Source organism: Cebidichthys violaceus, unplaced genomic scaffold (genome assembly GCF_023349555.1).
Source record: "Cebidichthys violaceus isolate CVI_PGR_0920_01 unplaced genomic scaffold, fCebVio1.0.p SCAF_14, whole genome shotgun sequence".
NCBI lineage: Eukaryota > Metazoa > Chordata > Actinopteri > Perciformes > Stichaeidae > Cebidichthys > Cebidichthys violaceus.
In genome coordinates, this window is record NW_027176307.1 from 2,638,020 (window position 1) to 2,659,127 (window position 21,108).

General features: G+C 38.4%; 1 protein-coding gene across 1 annotated transcript in view; it reads left to right on the forward strand.

Moving 5' to 3' along the window:
* Positions 1-21,108, forward strand: part of LOC137870963 (exostosin-1) — a 211,354-nt gene that overhangs the window by 168,220 nt on the left and 22,026 nt on the right. Inside the window, exons 5-9 of the mRNA XM_068708481.1 lie at positions 486-593; positions 6,966-7,085; positions 13,048-13,180; positions 17,885-18,003; positions 19,653-19,748. Of these exons, the coding sequence (XP_068564582.1) occupies positions 486-593; positions 6,966-7,085; positions 13,048-13,180; positions 17,885-18,003; positions 19,653-19,748 (576 nt within the window). The remainder of the gene's footprint in view (positions 1-485; positions 594-6,965; positions 7,086-13,047; positions 13,181-17,884; positions 18,004-19,652; positions 19,749-21,108) is intronic.

Sequence of the window (21,108 nt, forward strand, 5' to 3'; positions counted from 1 at the left end):
GTCTCATCAGAGAGAAACTACCTAAGAGGATAAATCGCTCAGTGGAGGGAAAATCGATCCCTCCCAGTGCTCTGCTTTCAACTTCTGGTTAGACTTCATGTGTTACTGGGATTTTCTCCCTCTCTCTCAAGCTGTGAAAACATCTCAACAGAGAGCATTTTATTTCTTCTTTGAGGCAAAACAACCCTCTGACAGAAAAACACTAATAGTAACATCCAGTATTTAGAAATACGTAGGAAAAAAATTAACACTGTAGACAAAATATGTCCCTAAAACAAGTACAGAAGTACAGAAGGTTGGGTTCATCTCAATAAATCATTAAAAATAGTTTTATTAATGTGAACACTGACAATGTTTGACTACCCCTACTCCATTCCTAAATGATGTTATGTAAAGATTGTTTCCTGCCCACTATTGTTTATTCAACTCCACTTGAACTCCAAATTGAATGATTTATTTTTCTCTCTCTTCTCTCTTTCTAACAGGCGGCTTGCATCCCGGTTATTCTGAGCAACGGCTGGGAGCTTCCCTTCTCTGAAGTCATCGACTGGAGGAAAGCCGCCATCATTGGAGATGAGAGACTTCTGTTACAGGTAAAAAGGATAAACGAATGGGTTTTACAGCAAGGAAAGAGCACGCAAAGGAGGGACAAAGAGGGATGAATATTACTTTATATATCATACAGTCACAGAAGATACGTGGATGGAGGCAGATTTGGAATTACACATATAATTAATAGGAGGCCCTGTTTTTTTGCGGGTTAAAAGGTGTACACATGCAGATGCATACATGAATGCACCCACTCACATGCAAAAATATACCATCCATACATTTCAATTAATACAGCCGGAAATTGATATGTGCCAGAAAACACACACTTTGACAAGCTGATCGTAGTATAGCTCCCAGGTATTTCGAACGCTTGATGCAGGTTAGGAAAAGCCACCAATAAGTAAACTGTATGAAGAGGGCAAATCATAGAAATAGTACCTGCTGTAAGTGGAACGGACATTCCCATTCAATCAACGCGGCAGGATGGTCAGAGCTGCGGACATTTTTATGTGTAGCGCTGCCGTTGCAAAGAAGGTAGCGGGCTACTTCCGTGAAAACTTCCATGTAAACCGAGTCCAGGACTCACCAGGACTCACTCACGCCGGTGTGACCGTTTTGTTTGAATACTCCTATTCTGCGTCTATGAGGCAAACCCTCCTCACACTTTAAAGAATTGAAAGATAAAATGTGCCCGTTCAATAATTGTCATCTCTGACTCCAGATCCCCTCCTGGGCAATCACAATGATCTCGCTGGGTCTGATTCAAACATAGACGCACAACACATAGATCAGGAATTGCTGTGCTCCAAATATATAAAGAAATTGGCATTTATTTGATGAATAGTGACTGGTTCTGTCACGTTGTACAACAACAGATGGGTTTCTGAGCAGGAAATCTGACAGAATAACAGAGTTCAGTATTATCAACATGAGGAGTTGTATTCATGGGTGGAATAAAGTCATTTATGCTCAGAGTGTATATAATTAACTATTCGCATCTATCAACACATAACTGACATGTAGTTGGAAATCTAATTGCTGTCTTGTGGTTTTTAGTAAATTGTATTTTATTCCGACATGACAGCTGTGATATTCACAGTCACATACACCTCTGCCAGGAACTATTTTTATCTGAGACAGATTATTCTACAATTGGATCTCCTTCTGTTCCTTTTAATTACAGCAGCGTGCAGAAGTAGTGATATTTACATTATCTAATTACTCTCTATATTTCCACGTGCCACCTGCATGACCTATGCAGCCAGCTGGACAGCGTGTGCTTGTTAGAGACTGTATGTGTCTCCTTTTAATTAACATGTCCCCCATCAGCCCTCTATCAGCGCTGTCTAACAATGATGAACAATTTAACTCATTGTGAATGACACAATAACAGAAAAGGCATCATTAAAAGTATTACAAACTTGGCTTTTAGACGAAATGAAGCATCTTTATTGTCATAAAACATTACTGAGACCCACAATGATGCACTAATGTTGTCAGAGGTTGTTGTTGTGTTGTTTGCTCCCTTCAACAGAACAAAACCATCTGTCTAAAAGCGTGTTAATTGTTGGTTGAGATAATATGTGTGAAGTAAGTACTGTGCTCTTGAAGCGGTGAAACAATGATGGTGTTCATATGTAGGCTATTACAGAGGTTGAACAAAACAAGCATTTTTCCATTGTTTTGTCATCATTTTGAGTAATGCAGATTGATGCACTGGTGAAGATTGTTTGATGTTGAACCAGATCCTTGCTGACTCCTCCCTAAAGTTCAATGTGACTTCACAACAAGCTGTACTGGTTACTGGAGAACCATATAAAATATCTGCTGTTTTTGGCCAAAGTAGGATAGTCGTTGGTGAAATATTTTGGTAAGAACATACATTTATTTTCCTGTGACTGTAAAATGTGAAGTTTGATTGCTATTTTCCCCGATTAATAACAGACGCTATGTTTTTCAACTCATGGTGTGTTTAGTTGCAATGGAAAGAATTTCTACATTTCAACATTTTATTGTAGAAAAATGATCCCAGATATTTTGAACACAACTTGCTTGTATATTTACAAAGTTTATATTTGTACGACATAATAGTTACAATACTTCGTAATAAGAAAAGGTTTTGACAACATACAGGTGGTTTACGGATTCTAAAAGCAGTTAAGTCATTTATAATTACATTTATTGCATTGTAGATTAAGTATCGCAGTGTTTTTAACTGTAGCTGGACAAAAAAAGCAATTTAAAGATATCACCTTGGACTCTGGGAAATGGTGATTTTATAGACGAAATGGGTTACTCCAAAACATAATAAATTAATTGATAATCTAAATCAACAAAGGGCATAGAGACATCTAATTTATGGATCCTAAAATATAGATTCACTGCAAAAGCATCCATCAAAACGTCATGTTTTCACATGCAAAATATATTTCAAATAGACATAAAATCATTTTTCACATGCAACATTTGAGACATGCCAATGTGTTGACATGTTCACATGTGATGTCTTATATTTTACATAGGAACTGTCCAAAAAAAGTATTTGCCCACATGTTGATTTACTAGATTTGAAAATATGTTTTACATGTAAGCTTTAATAAATACTAGTTGTACAGAGCAGGTTAATGGGTGTGGCGCGCTTCCCAAACTTTGAGGACACCTTCAAGCAGCTTCATTTTGTTCCTGCAATACCGAGACAGCTGGCAAGATGGCAAGAGTTCAAGCCGTTCCTGGAAATAAAGTGTCAGAATAGACTCCTTCAAGCTCAGGATATGGCTTTATGGCACAACTGAACTGAGTCATTAAAAGCATTAAAATGCCCAAAAAAGATTTAATTATCCGAAGACAACATCTGTACAGTGTAATGGAAATACAATAGCAAACCTGTATGTGGTTGGTAAACAGATTCTGAATGCTAGCCCTCTTTGTCTTTCTTTCTCTTTCTCTCTCTCTCTCTCTCTCTCTCTCTCTCTCTCTCTCTCTCTCTCTCTCTCTCTCTCTCTCTCTCTCTCTCTCTCTCTCTCACACACACTCACACTAACACGCACCACACACACACCCCTTCCTACGCACACACAAACTCACTGTGCATTGCAACATCGAAGCTCTAACACCTGGTGAGAGAGTTGAATCTCATTACTTTAAATTACATCATTGAGAACTGCAATACCTGGCTGTTTAATATGTAGAGTTTCAATTCTCCCTGTGGAGAGGTGACATGTACAACACACACGTACGCAGAGACACACACAATGTCCCTGCTGAGAAACATAAACACTATTAGAGTCAATCGAGGGGAAGAGAATTGAGTTGATTTGATTGGTGTTGTTTATATTCCACCTCTGAGAGCTGAACAATTAAAGCTTGCTCTGCTGTCGGCGGATGATCCCACTGATGTCAACACAACCTTCAATACTGTGTCTTCAGACTGGGACTCTCATTTTGAGTTTTCACAAACTAAACCGTTCTTGTATAATCAAGTAGTTTAAATCTGCATAACAATATATCGAAGTATGAAAATGAAATATGATCCAGAAAGTCTAATACGGTGTTCGTGTTACGGAGAAATTAATTGGGAAAGTGTGCTTGTATTACACGTATTTAATTGGTCAACGCAGCACCTATAAGCGGATGACCATGCCTTGCGTTGAACTCAAAAGTTAAGTCAGGTTGAACTTATTTTCAACCCACTGCTAAAACAATGCAGTGGCCTCTTTTATATATATATGAGGGGGCTGAGTTTCTCAGGCCGTGTTGTTGTGTGTCTGAATGCAGCCTTAAAGCAATTCACTATAAACTGCAGTTTTAAGATAAAACCTTCTTCTGAAGGGAAATTGCTGTGTAGCAGCTGGATTACAAAGTTAAAAAGAGTGCAAATAAACAAAATACAAACCAAATTTAGCTCTTGCGTAAGTTCAGTCAGGAAGACTATACTCTTGCATGGCTAAGCCCGCTATCTTGCTGCTGCTCAGGGCGGACGCCCCTCGATTACAATTCTCCCTGTAGAGTCCAAGCACCAAAGACTCTGAAGACTTTATCGTCACATATCATCTGTTAATAATTAACTATTATCTTTCTTCATCTGACTTGTCTCTCCTGATTGAAATGTAGTCAATGCCAGGCGTGTAAACAGGTAAAAGGTAGGTGTCGTAAACACAATTGTGATATAAGTGGTTAAAAGTAAGGTGCCAATTCAAAATATACACATGCCAAAAGTAAACAGTTAATGGTGAATATCATGAATAAACTATGTGATGGTAGTTCCCCATCATATAAGTTCTACAAAAACCTTTGGGTTTGGAGGGACACATGGTATTTCAGTGGAAAATGAGTTAAAAACATCTAAGACAGGCTCATCGCTCGTTACTTGCAGCTGCCTCATAAGGCATCAATAAGTTGTGGGAGAAGCTCATTGATCACAATGAGAGATAGAGCCAAGCATCTGATTGATTGATTATAAGTTGTTGGGCTCCGCGTCATGCCTAACAACGCCCCTTAGCTGATGTTAGATCCCTGTAAATCTCGGGCCCTTTTGTGGCTTGATGCTTAATTTTAGCACTATCGGTCACTATTCCACTGAATGTGTTGGCCCTTTAACTTTCGGTGAAAAGGTTTTTGGGTTATTGGCCAGAACACCGGCGGGGTCCTGGGCTCCACCAACACCTCTTGATGACTGATGATGCTCTTCAGAACCATTGGCTTCAACGCTACCTATTCCCCTTTCAGCTTCATTGTCAAGCTGAGCTGGGCAGCTAAGGTCCTATGTCTGACCTCATCAAGGAGGTAGTTTGTTTTTCTCCAAACTGTGCATCAAGAGAGAGTCCTGCTCCGTTGTTGGTACATTGCCGGCACAGAACTTGATATTAATTCAAGGAAAATAAATGAACAATCATTAATACCTTTCAGGATATATATGATGTATGATGGATTTATATGACGTCCAGCAAGTTGACTAAACACAGCAGAGATCTCACAGGAGCTTGAATCTTACGTAGTTTTTTAGGTTTTCTGTTCTTGATACCATGTTATAGGAGTGACAGCGACTGGAATGATTTGGCAAAGGAGCTCCATTGTAGTGCTGAAGTAAGTAATTGAGGTACAGGAAATTAATTGGTGACAAATTTGACTGTAGATTATTTGTTTAAAGGAGCAATGTGTAGAATTCAGTGGCATCTAGTGGCGAGGTTGCAGATTGAAACCAACTGAACAACCCTCACTTGTGAGGGTGTCGCTCGGAGAACTACGTTGCGCTTCAAGTAACGTAAAAATGCGAAAGGCCATCCCTAGAGCCAGAGTTTGGATTGTCCTTTCTGGGCTACTGTAGAATCATGACACTGCAACATGGCGGACTCGGGGAAGAGGACCCACTTCCTATAGAATTGTGAAGGGCTCATTCTAAGCTACCGAATACACCATTTGAAACCTTTCCCAGTTTCCGGTGATTATACACTAATGAAAACATGAATATTATATTCCATTTCCATTAAATCCCCATAAGTCCTATATTCTGTTCCTTTAAGTCATTTATCAAGTTTTAAACTAAGCTTCTAAATTGTAAGGATGACATCATCTTTTTTTCAAACGTCACACTGGGTTTAGGAAAATTGAGATATTTTTCAATATTTCCTTAAGTTTTAAAGACTTAAAAGACAAACTTTTACAGATAAAGAAGCAGTCCTACTGTAATGGAGTGAGGTGCTTCTTTACCTGCAAGGGGGTTTGTAAGGAGAAACAATAGCAGTAAAAAACATATTCATATCTGATATTAGGAGGAAAATTATGTGAGGCTGATCTTTACAATATTTTTGTCACAGTCAACAACAAAGGCTGACCGCACCATCCAGCAACCTGAGTCAGCCATAACACCTGTGTGTGTGTGTGTGTGTGTGTGTGTGTGTGTGTGTGTGTGTGTGTGTGTGTGTGTGTGTGTGGCAGCTTCTGTCCCTCCATGTGGTGTCAGTATGCAAACTTTCACTCTAGGATCAATTAGTCCATATCCATATATTTTTTATAGTATATAATAATAAATACATAATATCTAGGTAAAATAACCTGTTTTAATTACTCTTTCTAGTCAACACTTCATAGAATCTACCATATTGTGTGAAAGGAGTATTAGAGTCGTAGAGCAGGTGGTTTAGTTACCAAATTGTATTGAGGATAAGCTCGTTGACAGACAGAGTGAGATGTGGGGGTAGAAGAGTCTTGAGGGAAGGGGGAATTTCCTCTAATCTTGTCCCTTTAATCACGTCGACAAAATTACTTATGCTTCCTCCACCTGTCTGCTGGTGCTTTGCTCTTTTTTCTTCCACACTGGTTCTCATCCTCTCACTCAACATTGTTTAACATCTAACTCAATCTAGCTCACTGTCATTTTTGTCCTCTGGCTTTTGTTCCTTCTCCTCTTCCTCCAGGTTCCCTCCATTACCCGGTCTGTGGGCCGTGACAGGATCTTGGCTCTCCGCCAGCAGACTCAGTTCCTCTGGGACGCCTACTTTTCTTCTGTAACCAAGATCGTCTTAACTACTCTGGAGGTAAGCTCATGGGAAAGAAATGGTCTCTATGTGAGTTTTGGATTTAGTTTTGTCAGGAGAGCTTGATTTAATCAACCAAACTGCTATGTCTTTTTCTATATGCTGTACATCGCCACTGGCAATGCCTCACCTCCCAAAGATCAACTTTTAAAAGAAATCTTTCTCCAGTTGTCAGTCATATTTCTCTAAAGAAGGTTCAGCTGAATATGCCCCCTCTTTTCCAGCAATGTTCTGCTTTATATTCATACATTTCCACCTCTTCTAAGAGTAACCACATTATAGCTCCACTGAAGTAATTGTGGGCTGTTTGTCTTGCTCAAGGCCACCTCAAAAAAAGTTTTTGATGGAGTTTTGAGGTTAGTATTTAATTTTTTACAAAACAGCCTTTAGTCAGCTCATAGAAATCAGATCTGAGGTTGCTGTGACTTCTTTTGACTTTTCATAAGCATGAGTGCATATTTTCTACATTAACGTAAATCTTTACACACATACACACTCACATGACCCATGAATGGTGATGTTTTAATCAGCTAAATTCTTATTTTGGTCACTTGGGTTCAGTGGAGAAAGCTGTTGACACAACACTGACATGTTATCACCTTGTGGTATTTTTTTTAATTTGGCATGGCAAACATGTTATTTACACATTCACCAGACACAAAGCAACCAGGTAGCACGCAATCAGTTTTGCATCTGCAAATAAAGTCATTTGATCCATTGTTAATATGAAAATATTGAATAGTGCAGCTTTAAATGATTCTACTGAGTCTACTCTTCATTGGTTAGATTAACATGTGAAAGGTAGAAAGACATTGCATCTTGACACTGAAAACTATTGTTATTTACAGCAAATGTTGTGACATTTGCTATTATTGAGTTTATTGACGTACAGTATAAGCAAGAACTCAATATTTAAAACACCTTACATCTTAGAACTAAATTAATTTAAACCTATTTCAACAATATGTCATGAAATACAACTAACAATGCTGGCAAATATTAGGAAGGAGGGTATTTATGCTTTTGACAAAGAGAAGTTCGATTTTGACATATAGACTGGAAACCAGCCTTTTGACGCCTGAAATCCAATCCAATGTGAGCATGAGGGGCCAAATGTAAAGGAGGTCTGTACACCCTGAATGCCCTCAAGTTAGAGAGGCTGCAGTGCGTGTGTGTGTGTGTGTGTGTGTGTGTGTGTGTGTGTGTGTGTGTGTGTGTGTGTGTGTGTCTGCCTGCTCTCAGGACTAGAATGCTAGAGGCTTCCTCATTAAATGACCTCGCCAGCTCAAGTGTAGAGGATGAACTTGCAGAAAGAACCTTCCTCCTCTCATTTTACTCTCTATTGTTGGTTCACTACAGCCTTGATTCAGTCCTCGGGGACTATTTGCTCTCCGTAGCATCTCTGAATACAGACGCAGAACATAATAATCCTCTTAATTACCACCATCGTCATCGCATAAACACCAGTACAATCGTTGTGATCTCTCTTGTAGCACACAAAATTGTTTGCAATCATCGTCACTTTCTATCATCATTTGCATCACTACAATAACATTGAAGTCACCATCACAATTCAACTTCAGGCTTGTTCAGATTAGGGTCCTCAACAAAACAATATAATTACGAACATAGGACATCATTATTATTATTATCTATAGCAGGGGTCTTCAACGTTTTTCAGGCCAAGGACCCCCAAACTGATAGAGAGATGGAGCAGGGACCCCCTACTATATAAAGTATATTGTATAAAATTGTGTTTTGTATTAAACTGGGCCTAGTGCCATGTATAAACATACTTTGTTATTGTGCATTCAATACTAAGCTATTCAAATAATACACAGGTTCATATATTCATGTTTTTATTTTAAATGTGTGCAAGGTACAGTGAGTGGGGTGGTCATGCCACTGCCATTTAGAAACATACCTTGTATGATAATCATGCATACAAGCTATTCAAATCGACGTTTTTATTTTAAACATAAATGTGGAAACGAGTGATGGTCTATTAGTGCCACTGCCATGCATAAACATACCTGTTATCTTGCATACAATACTGAACTATTAAAATAATGGACAGATTCATGTTTGGGAAAAAAAATAAAAAATTATAATTGTCTAATCAACCAAAGATTTCGCAGACCCCCTGCAGTACCTCCGTGGACCCCCTAGGGGTCGCGGACCTCTTGTTGAAGACCTCTGATCCACAGCATACACATTAGAATTTAATCACAGTATTTTGTCCTCAATTGTAGACATGTTGTATAAAAGAGTGTGAACATGCATAATTTTCACCACATCAATTTGAGGTTAATTGTCATACATTATATCATTTGACGCATCACACACCAAGATAGAAACGAGTTTCTAAATCAATCCCTATTGCAAAGGTACTGCTTGTATTACAAATATTACTAATTGGAAAACAGAGCACATTAATATTAGGGGTTTTTCAGTCTTACTTATACAGATATTTTTTTGTGCTGGAACATTGCTTTTTTGTGTCTTATATTAATCTCAGTGCAGATAAACCAAACAATCAGGATTCATGTTTCAAAGCAAATCTGTATATCTTTTGCTGAACATTGGCCACAAGTAGCAATTACAGGCTAATGCTAAATGCTATAATAATGTAGTGCTGGAAGAGTCATTGTGTCAGCAAACTGGCTCATCAACACAATGAAACGTGTTATTAGTGCTTTTTTTAATATATTTATTGTTTGTCAATTTTTGTCATAAAAACACAAAAAGTTAAGCAGATATAATAAAATAAGTGACTAAGACGTAGAAAATAGAAATAAAAGAATAAAAACAATATGTGTTCATCATACTGCCATCCAACAGCTGCATTTATTTAGTACAGTGAACGTTTTGGTGCTTAGTTACCATGCATGAGGTGTCCCCATATTTGTTGATGTGTCTGTGGGGGGAGGGGGTTTAGAAAAAAGCTTTAGAAGCTTTTCGGTGGTCTGGCAGCTTAATTGGCTCCTCAGCAACTGATCAATAGTTGGTGCTTTACTTGATCAGGATTCAGAATGACAAAGGAAGAACACATTTTACCTTTGATTCTGACAAATTCAGATTATGAGACACAAGATCCAAAGATAGAGATTAAGCTGATATGAAGCTACGGCATTAAAATGAAGTCCATGCTTTTCTGTTCTTGCACTGATGTACTGCCATGCATTCAACTATTTTAGTGGATTAAAGAGACAGTAAAGTGTTTGCATGAAGCCTACTATCTATCGGTACATTGCAGAGAATAACAGAAATGTCCATGTTATAATGTATCTCCACCTTTCAGTTTAATAGCACAAACTTCTCTCAAATTGCAACATGTTTCTCTTACAATCACAGCACAAACAGCACCTTAGTGACACCCCCAAATGCCCAGCGCCAACAGGGTATGAAATTAGACAGAAGCCTACTGACAGCCACATACTATTGGCCAGATGTGCTAAAAAACTCAGAGCCAGCACGCCACCAGGCTAAATGGGTGAAATGAGGCGTTGTTGATAACTGTAGTGGCCCACATACTGCGATGCCTGACAGTTGGTGTCACAAGGTGTGTGTGTGTGTGTGTGTGTGTGTGTGTGTGTGTGTGTGTGTGTGTGTGTTAAGAGCTGGCTTAAGTGCCAATTCTCCACAGATCAGTAGACAGCTCTGGAGCTGGAAAGAAAAACCAGAATGCCCCCAAAAAATGTGTTTGTCTATTCTTTGTTTTCAGTATCATATATATGTTACAGTAGAGTTGAACATGTTAATAACATATTTTATTTAAGTTAAAGTAGTGCTGTTCATTCAAGTAAAAAAATTGTTGAATTGCTTAAAACCTCAATAAATCACCTGTCTGTGGTCAATTGATTCAATCACTACATTGAAATTACACAAATTGTTTTAATATTAAATATTCTTTTAAATCTTCTGTCAGTTATGTGCTTCATTTTAAAGCTTAATGTATTCCACCATTTTTTGTGTCACTCTGTAACAGCATAAGAAAGGGTTTATTTTGAAAGGTTTGTATATAAGCTGTAGGTCTAGCACTTGTTTTCTCACACTCATGCATACGCTTACCTCATGCCAACGTGATAATGCATCTTTCTATGATGTAAAAACACTTCTTTAGCACCAATTAATTGAAGCCATCACACCTTTAGAAAGTGGGCTGTGCCTCTTCAGACGGGGACCTGACTTCATTTCCCGCATTCGTGACAAGTGGAGAACTAACAGTTTTAACTTTCCTCATAAGAAAGAAAGGATTTTGTGCAAATTCCACAAACGTTTGTCACTCAGCATCTGCTGTACTCAAGTACTGTGCTTAAGTACACATTTAAAATACGTGCGCTTTAGTTGAGTATGTCCCTGTCCATACATACATAAATGCTTTATTAATCCCCAGAAGGATATTCTCATATCATTACACAAAGGAACCACACAGGGCAAAAGAAAATGCAAAGAAAATAATCTGAAAAGACGAATACATACACAAGAGTCAAAAGTAAAATATTATGCACTTTAAACATGTGCTTGCACACAGTTTGCAAATTGCCTTAAGGTGTGCAAAGTGGATGGAAGTTATAAATTAAAAAGATGTCCAATTCTGAGGGTTATTTGTTGCTACGAAGATTTTACACAAAAAACATACAAAGAGCTTATAAACTATTGTATATTGTTACAGATGAAACCATCTAACAGTATATCAAGTATCTCCACCTTGATACTACAACAGTACAATGCAAATTGCACATGAAAAAACACCTGTAATAATAATTCAGTGATATAATATATATGAGTTTTTCACTCAAAGAGGCCATTTCACTTTTGAATCTTTGAGTACATTTTTATAACACCACTAACTAACAAGTCCTCAAATTGAACCATTTTCAAGGTGCAGTAATGCTTCTTTTACTGAAATAAATAATATAATTCCACCACTGGTGTGAACAGCATCCAATAAGCTTTGCTTTTTATTTGATATCTTCATTATATCATTTTAAAATGTATTATGATACTACAGTATACTTAGGTGAAAGAAATTGTCGGTGAACTTTAGATGCTTGTGTATCCAGAGACCCAGCACCAGGTTGAAGTTGTGTCGTTGGTCTTCCTCTAAGGACCCCTGAAGACTCACAACACTCAACATACTAACCTGACCTTTGGTAACAAGCATGATGGATAATATTAGCTAAATAACTAATGGACTCCTCATGTTGGGATCAAGTTGATGCCTCGAATGAACATTTCAAGTATCTACGGTCTTTTCCCCAAGCACTGCAGCTGCAGCGAAACAGCTGGCCACTTTTCTTTCCAAATATTATCACATGTCTGGAGTTAAAGGGGGAAGTGTAAAGAGTCCATTATGAAGCACCCCATGGACCAATGCTGAGTCCGGGTTTAAATCCGACCCGCTGCCCTTTGCTACACGTTGTCCCTTCTCTCTTACCCTTTCCAGTCTGTCTGTTCTGTCCATCTAATGAAAGCTAACGGAGCGATATGGAGAGACAGAGGGAAGAGATGTGTGTTTGGATGCAGGTGGGCAAAAATCATTTAGTTGCCAAAACAATGTGGCTGAGTTCTAATTAATTCAAGGGAAACTTTGCCAGTTTTCCAATGTCTCTGTGCTACTGCAGTGCGGGCAGAATGCAGATAAGAAATGTGTTTCTTTCAATATGATATTAAATATACTGTATTTATATGTATGACTATTCTGTGACTGGCACCCTTAAGTCAACTCTGTTTAATTTGTTAAGCTGTGTAAATGAAATAAAGAGACTGATTATAGGAAATTATTTAAATAATCATATCTTTGTCTTTCTTTTCCTCTTGTCACACCTTCTTTTCTTCACTTCTCTTCAATCATCTACCTCACCCACTTATTTCTGTTTCTTGTTATCTTTGCATTTGTGTTTTTGTATTTCATTTAATTTGTTTTAATGCTGCACTTCCTCCCGTCTCTTCTATCTAGATCATCCAGGACCGTGTGGACTCCCATGTGTCCAGAAACGGGTTGTTGTGGAATTCCCTACCTGGTGGTCTCTATGCACTCCCCCAGTACTCAACTGACCCTGTCCAGTTCCCTTTTTACTATGCCATCCTGGGTAAGATGTGATTTTGTCAGATTAGAGGTTTGATTTGAATAAATGCTATTGACATTGAGTGTTTCACTCGCGGCTTTTAAACCCTTGGCGCCCGGTTTAATTGTAATTGGCCCCAAAATCCTTAAGTTAAAACTCATACACATATTTTTAGATTCAGTGCGACTTACAGTTATCATTATATCTGAACCCATAGCAAATAAGTGTTTATAAATCCGCTTAGAAATCATAAAAAATAGATACTCCTTATAACTCCAGAACTTGCCTGAGAATCGTCACATTTTTTTGTTTTTTTCAGTATCAAAGTAATTGTGTGATATTGTCTGTACATCCATGGGTACATTGCAAACAGGAACTGTTAATAGCTAATTTGGCATACATTTAATGGTGCTAATTTTCCAAACTGTAAACAAAAAAAACTCTGGGGCAACATTACTCCCTTTTTGCATCCCACAAAGCCGCCAGCTTATATTCCAAAATTTTGAGCATGATGGATGGCAGGTGTTTGGGTGGGGTTGTAGTTGTATCAATTCAGTATGGGATGTGTTCCTCCTTCTCCTTCGTTTTTCTGTTAATCTCAGGACACAAAAAAAACCATCAGAGAAATCAACGAATCTCATGATATAGATTGCATCACTGGTTATTAACTGAATCTGTGAGTAAGATAAGCAAAATGTACAACAATATACGTACATATATACAGTATGTGGGCCATAAGACTGCTGTTGAAGCAGAGTTCAGAAACTTTAAGCTGCAGGCAAAGAGCGAGGTGAAAGTGGACTGGTGTGTGTGTGTGTGTGTGTGTGTGTGTGTGTGTGTGTGTGTGTGTGTGTGTGTGTATGTATATGTGGGTGTGTATAGATATGCATGCAGCCTGGAGAGACTGAGGCTAACTGAGATCGATGTTTGCCTTTCTCTGAGGAATTGTGGACTCAAGGGTTAGGAGGAAGAAAGAAGCGAGGGATGGAAGGAAAGATAGGGCAGTTTGGTTTATGCCGCTGCAGTAAATCACTATTTTAGCGGCTGCCATCTCCAGTGCTGCTGCTCGGGGAATAACTTGTCGTCAATGCCGTTCGTACGACGGCCTTACTCTGCTACCTTCCTATAACTTTTTATGACAAACCACTTGCAACTTCTGCCTGTTAGTTTAAAAAAAAGTTTGACTCACTGCTCAGACGTAGTGGTCTCATGAGCTGTAAGAATTACCGGATTTGATGGCTCAAATTATAGCTTCACTTTAGTTCGTGAAAAGTTGTGCTATGGAGCTGCGTTAGGTTATAAAAAACAAACAAACAAACACATTGTTTGACAGAATCCAGTGAAAGAACAAAACTGTGTCTCCAAACTCCAAACTTTGATCACTGATATAATAATTTTTTTTTGTAATTATTGTTATTTTTCTTTTTTGGTATTTATAGTCACAATGTCTTAGCCGTTCCTGGTGCACACATCCACATATGTCGTGCAGTTCATTAAGGGCATGTGTGCCAGTGAGAAAAACAATGAGAACAATGAAGAAAGTTGGAAGGAATCCCTAAACTCACCTCCCCTATAGTCTTTCAGCTTTGTCAGAGTTTGAGCAAGAAACATAACTCGTAACAGCTCACCACACACCACACTACTTTTTGTTGACTTTTAAAGAATTTGTCAACTGTTCATTGTGTGCTTAAGTGAAAAGTCCCAGCTCATACTCTGTATTAAGGTATCATAGAACTTTGCCAAATGTACCATTAGTGTTTACAGCTTTTAAGCAATGTTTGGGCAATTCAAGGCGATACACTTTAAAAGGTATTTCTTTCAATTTTGAATAGTTTTAAATGACCACTCAAATGCACTATTTGTGAGCCTTAAAACTTCTCAGCTCAGGGATTCAAACTTCTGAAGGATTGTGCCCCTGATTGTAAACACATCTGCAGTCTGTCTCTCTCCATGGTGCTGAAACATTCAGAGCAACTCAATTCAATTCACTGTGCTTTATTGGCATAAATGTAACAATGAGACAATATTGCCAAATCATCAAGTGATAATGAGATTATGAAGAATACATTAAAAGGTCAAAATCATAAAATCAAGAAAATTAAAACAATTAACAATTCATCATTGCCTTGTGTGTTTGTGTTTTTGTGAGAGTCTTTAGAAGTGAGTGTTGATTGTGTTTGTGTGCATGTGTGTGTGTGTGTGTGTGTGTGTGTGTGTGTGTGTGTGTGTGGCGTGTGTATGTGTGTGTTAAAGTTAAAGTTCTCTCTTCTTCTTCTGCAAACTTTTTCCTCCCGGCTACACCTCCCACAGAAATTGTGCCGCATACATATTGAGGTCTCCTGTGCAGCAATATTGGCAGTAATCTCTTGAAAAGTTTTTTTTTAATTTTGCTAAAAACTCTCTTTCCCCCCCAAACAGAATGACAGGAAGAGTTGGTAGAAATCCTTTGAGTTTTTTAGATTTGGAATATTGGGTTCTCTGCTTTTGCCCTCGCAGAGAATGCCTCTTCTATACTCGGCCACCATGTGTTTTAAGGGTCAGCAGGCTAGCGTCCGGTACAGTACCTCTTCGGTGACACCAGCAGGTGAAAGAGAGTGAAGGGTAAGAAACAGACACTTGTTAAATCAACAGACCCCAGCTTTCTCTGAAAATATGAACAACACTTATCCACCACTTACAATGCTGTCCTTATTTCTTTTTCCAGGCAGTTTAGGACTCATTCACACCTGGATTAATGTGACTCTTACTGCTCTCACATGACAGCCATGTGGACTAATGACCCACAAGTGACCTCAATCACTCTCAAAAATTTGATGCAGCAGAGGCCAGTATTTACAGACTCCTACCTAAAAAATGTTAGGTCCTACACGCTTCCCATGGAGCAGTTGTTTTTTTGTCAGAGCCTCAGTAAAGTACTTGCATCAGCTCTCTTGTCCATTATTATGTATCATACCCAAACTATCTCCCTCTAATTAGTTTGAAATGTATGCAATTTAATCAAAACCACGGTGGCACAGCTCTTTCCGCAGAAAACACAGATGAAACAGAAGGACTGAGCCTATTTCTGCGACCCCACAAGGTCAGACCTTGTGCTTCCATAAATACCACTAATCCCACCTGAGATGGCTGGTCAGGGGACCCGGTGTCAGAGAGATGGATAGATACACTAAAGAGCACTCCGGCTCCACGTAACCATGAGGATGTCTATTCCCCTATTCCCACACCCACCCAACACTTGGCATGCCATGCGCCCGCAACGCTCGCCTTCTTCAGTTGTCGGGAATATTACTTGTCTGCGTGTGTGTTGTCATACTGTGTCTGCCCCAGGTTACCTATTGTATATTCTGAGCTTCCCACACAGCAACGTCTTGCTTGTTTGTTTTTCCAAGATGTTCTAATCAATATTTTTCAATATGCTTCAAATGAAATCTGTAATGTGAAAAGGATTGTTTGCAGTGAATCTGCAGCTCCCCTCAGCTCTGCGGAGTGTGGTTTTTTGATTGGACTTACATTAATCGGATGGACACAACCACAAGGAGGCTTATCATTTTTCCGATGTGTAAATAGGAAACTGTTTACTAACAAGTTTGGCATATCAGAAGGCAATAACATGTCAATGCCTAGATTATATGTAGGTAGCTGAAAATATTAACAAATAAGATGATTTTTTTTGTCTCCACCAGGTGTATGGTTTCTCCATAAGTCACATCACTTGCTGTTGCAGAGAGGAATTTTATTCTATTTTGTTGAAAGCTCTGCGTGCATTTTGTGAGACTCTGGAAGTAATCTCAAAATATCCATACACATTATAACCTGATTATCGTAGCATAAAAGCAGATAAATAATTTGATTAAAGCCTCAGGATAGCCCTAATAAACTAAATTGTTTGATGATCATATTAATGATCACCATCAGCCCTAATCGGCATGCAACAAAGATAGCTGCGCTGCTCTGTGTGTGATCTTTTCTTTCTATCTAAATTCAATGATTGTGTGCTAATCACATTGTTCTTATGCCAGGCATGAACATAACTCTGTTTACAGAAAACAAGTGTGTGTGTCACTTTAATCTGGTAATCATCAAACTATTAGGGTGCATGTAAATACGTCATGTAACATAGCTTTATATGCTCTTCTAGTCAAAGTTTCAGTAAGACACAAATAGTTTTATTTATTACGGAATAGAAAATGTATTCAGAAAATGAAATCCAATCCTAAAAGCCAATGCTATATAATATTGATACGTTTCTTTTGCACAGACTGCCACAGCGGGGATCAATTTCCTTAACTCAATTTACCCATTGTACCGTATACTGGGCGTCATTTATCGTGGATAGTAATTTAAAGTTTGGTTCTGCTTCATTATTTCTCTTTTTGACCTGTTTTGATCATTTGTTTGCCACAACAAAATGCAAAAAAGTAACTAACAAGAGCTGTTTTATTGTGAGGCTGTAGAAAATACAATTGCTCCTTATAGGAACAAATCAGCACAATTCACTAAAGGAGACATTTAAAGAAAACTCTTGGATTAAACGTGTTTACTCATGCTCACTGATGGGAAGCAGGGGGGTATATATCCTGTCAGAATGATTGATGACGGGTGCAGCTGAGAGCACCCTGTGTCCAGTTAACCGTTATGGAGCTTTATGGAGAGCTACGTCTGCACAAATCTGTGTTAAAAACCTAAATACAGTTTACCCATGACAACTGTTTCTGTGTGTGTGTCCAGGTAAGAGCCCGGCGCAGCAGTTCACAGCTGTGATCCATACGGTTACTCCTCTGCAGTCCCAGATCTCCCCCGTGGTGAAGCTCATCATCGCTATAGCCAAGTCCAAGTTCTGTGCACAGGTGAGAAGAGTGTCTACACCCCACTGTGATTTGGTGCTGGTTCAACGAAGGGAAATAATGAAAAACAATATTAAATATGATTAGTCAAACACATAGCAAACACCCTATATTTTGTGATAGAAATGTATCACTTGTACCTGTCTGTTCAGTTGGAGCCTTTGTTTCCCCTGCTTCTCCTATTTGGCTCTCCTTCTCCTGCAATCGTTGCATTATTTATATATATTATTTTTTTTCATCGACTTACATCTTCAGGTAGTAAAATTTGAGAAGGGGGTTCAGCCATTCCTCAAATACAACAAGGTGTTAGGCCTTCTGTGGAAAATAAATCAAGCAAAAAGTCGTAATACTTGAATACTACTGTGAAGGATGTTGATGACCTGAAGATGAATCAATAAACACAATATGCTATTGGATGCTGAAATTAAATGCCAAGTAAAAGGGAAGGGAATGATAGAGTATGCAAACACAAGAACTATATAATCTGCTCAAAGGAAAATTAGTAACTGCACAGTATATCAGGAAAGACTTTAATTTAACATGCATACTCTTATCCAGTCACAACATATGTTCTTCTCAACGTAACCTTTTACTAACATTATTCTTATAATATTACCTTTTTCCCCCTTATAGTAATATTACTACTTTCTTCTATACTACTTTATTCTATACTTTTTTCATAAAATTATAATTATATTATAATATTTAACAATATTATCAGAATATTATGACCTTTTTCTTGTAATTTTATGAGGGGTTTTTCCCCACAAAATTAGGACTTATTCATAACATAATTATTTTGTTTGTCAAGATCCTACCTTTTTCTTTACAGTTGCCATACTGATTATATTGCATTTATTTACACACATACTTGCTTGACCTTTGTGCATGATATAATAGCAACAGGACTATTACCTACAATACTAACTAACTTGCTTTTACTTCCCATTTTAAAATGATCACATAAGAGAGTTGTGCCAGATAAAGGCATAACAATAAGTGTTAAAGAAAACCAGTTTTCTTGTATAAGCAGATGGACAGTTTAAACAACATATTACTTATTTGCCTATAAATAACCTGTATAACAGCAGTTGAAACATTCAACATCATTTGTTGCCCCTTGATGAAATAATAATTTGACTGAATAGTAGAAGCAGTGATAGAAACACAGCTTAAATGAAGACACCTTTGTGTGTGGACAAGAAAAGCCTGCCTGGCTTGAAGCCTGATGCTTCACAAAGGGACAGTTCACCCCAATATCAAAAATGCATATTTTTCCTCTTCTCCTGTAACACTATTTATCAATCTAAATTGCTTTCGTGTGAGTTGCCTAGTTTTAGAGATATCGGCTCTAGAGATGCCTGCTTTCTCTCCAATAATAATGGCATAATATGGCACTCAGTTTGTGGTGCTCAAAGCGACAAAAAATGCATTTGACTCAACAGCACCAGGTAAGAGGAAATGCATGTATTTTAGATTTTTGGAGGAACTGCCCCTTTAAGATGAAAAATGCCTCCTGAGACAGATTCTAGAGTATCTTTAAATGTTCCTTTGTGGAAGAAATCAACTGTTTCAAACACTTCTATGCAGAAATATATGTATAATGATGTTGATGCTTACATAATGTTAACTGACTCTATTTTCATATACAGATTGTGGTTTTATGGAACTTCGACAAGCCTTTACCTCCTAGGAACAAGTGGCCCTCCACCAGCGTGCCTCTCACTGTCATTGAAGGACAGACCAAGGTAACAGCTGCTGGCTTTTTGCATCCATTATGTTTCAAAAGATACTTTTTTGCATAACAGTGAGGAGATTTATCTCGCCTTTCTAAAAAATTATTTTCTCAAACGCACTTTGAGTTTTTTGGCAATGAAAGAACCGACCCTTTGGCTGCTTCTAAATGCCACAAACCTCAACTTTAAGACACCAGAAAGGAAGGATGAAAACATGTTTGGGTTCAAAGGGGAAAATAGCTGTTGGATTTTAGGGATTTTAGCATGGGCAAGTCATAAGTACTAAAACAAAGACTCCTCTCCTACCTCATTAGTGCGTCCACGCATAGTCTTACTTTTCAGCTGCAGCTAAAAAAGAAGTTTACAGTAAAGCCTTAATTTATCGTCAAATATATCTTGCATACATTACATTTGACCTCTTTATTTAACCCATCCTAAACATTTGGGACACAGTGGGCTGCTGTTTAAGGGTCCGGGAGAGACTTGGGGTTCAGTGTCTCGCTCAAAGACACTTAAACATACGAACAGGAGAAGCCGGGGATCCAACCTCCAACATTGCAATTAAAGAATGACCCGCTCTAACCACTGAGTCATAGCCACCACCAATATTTAGAGCACCCCTCTAACTTAACTGGCAAAGCGCTTTAAGATGTGCTGCTCATTCACACACACATTCATAAACCTCTGGTTGCGGAGCTGCCATGCAATCTGTAGAAGTTTGGGGTTCAGTGTCTCGCTCAAGGACACTTCGACATGCAGACAGCCAGAGCGAGGGATCGAGCCCCCAACCTTGAGATTAAAAGACAACCCGCTCTAGCTTCGCCACAGTTCATCTGTACATGTAAACTATTCATACATTCCAACAAATGGCGTGATTTAAAGATGTGCACCTCTATCCCAAATCAGGGGCAAATTGCAGAGCAGCATCAAGCACAGAAGACTATGTCCTCAACACATTATAACCTGTGATCTCGTTACTGGATTTTTTGCCTAAGAGGACAGGAGAAGCTCGGGGTGTGACAGACTGATCACTGTCAGCCTTTAGCTTTAATGATCAAAATGTCTCCTGAGGATTCACCCAGACTCATAAAGAGGAGAAATACACAATGCCTCTAGTTTGACATAAGAGAAAAATCGTGAATTCTAACACCTCATCAGCACAGGTATTGAAATCTAAAATAGACCTCAAATGATCCCGTGATGTGCATTTGGAGTTTTGCAATAACCTCAGGGAGGCATTCTGCTTCATTTCATGATAGATGATTCAAGAAATTAAGCAAAGCACCGTTGAGAACGCCAGATGTTCCGACCTGTTCGAGTTGTTATTATATTAAAACCCACAGCAAAACAAGTGTGGACCTTGATTAAAGCT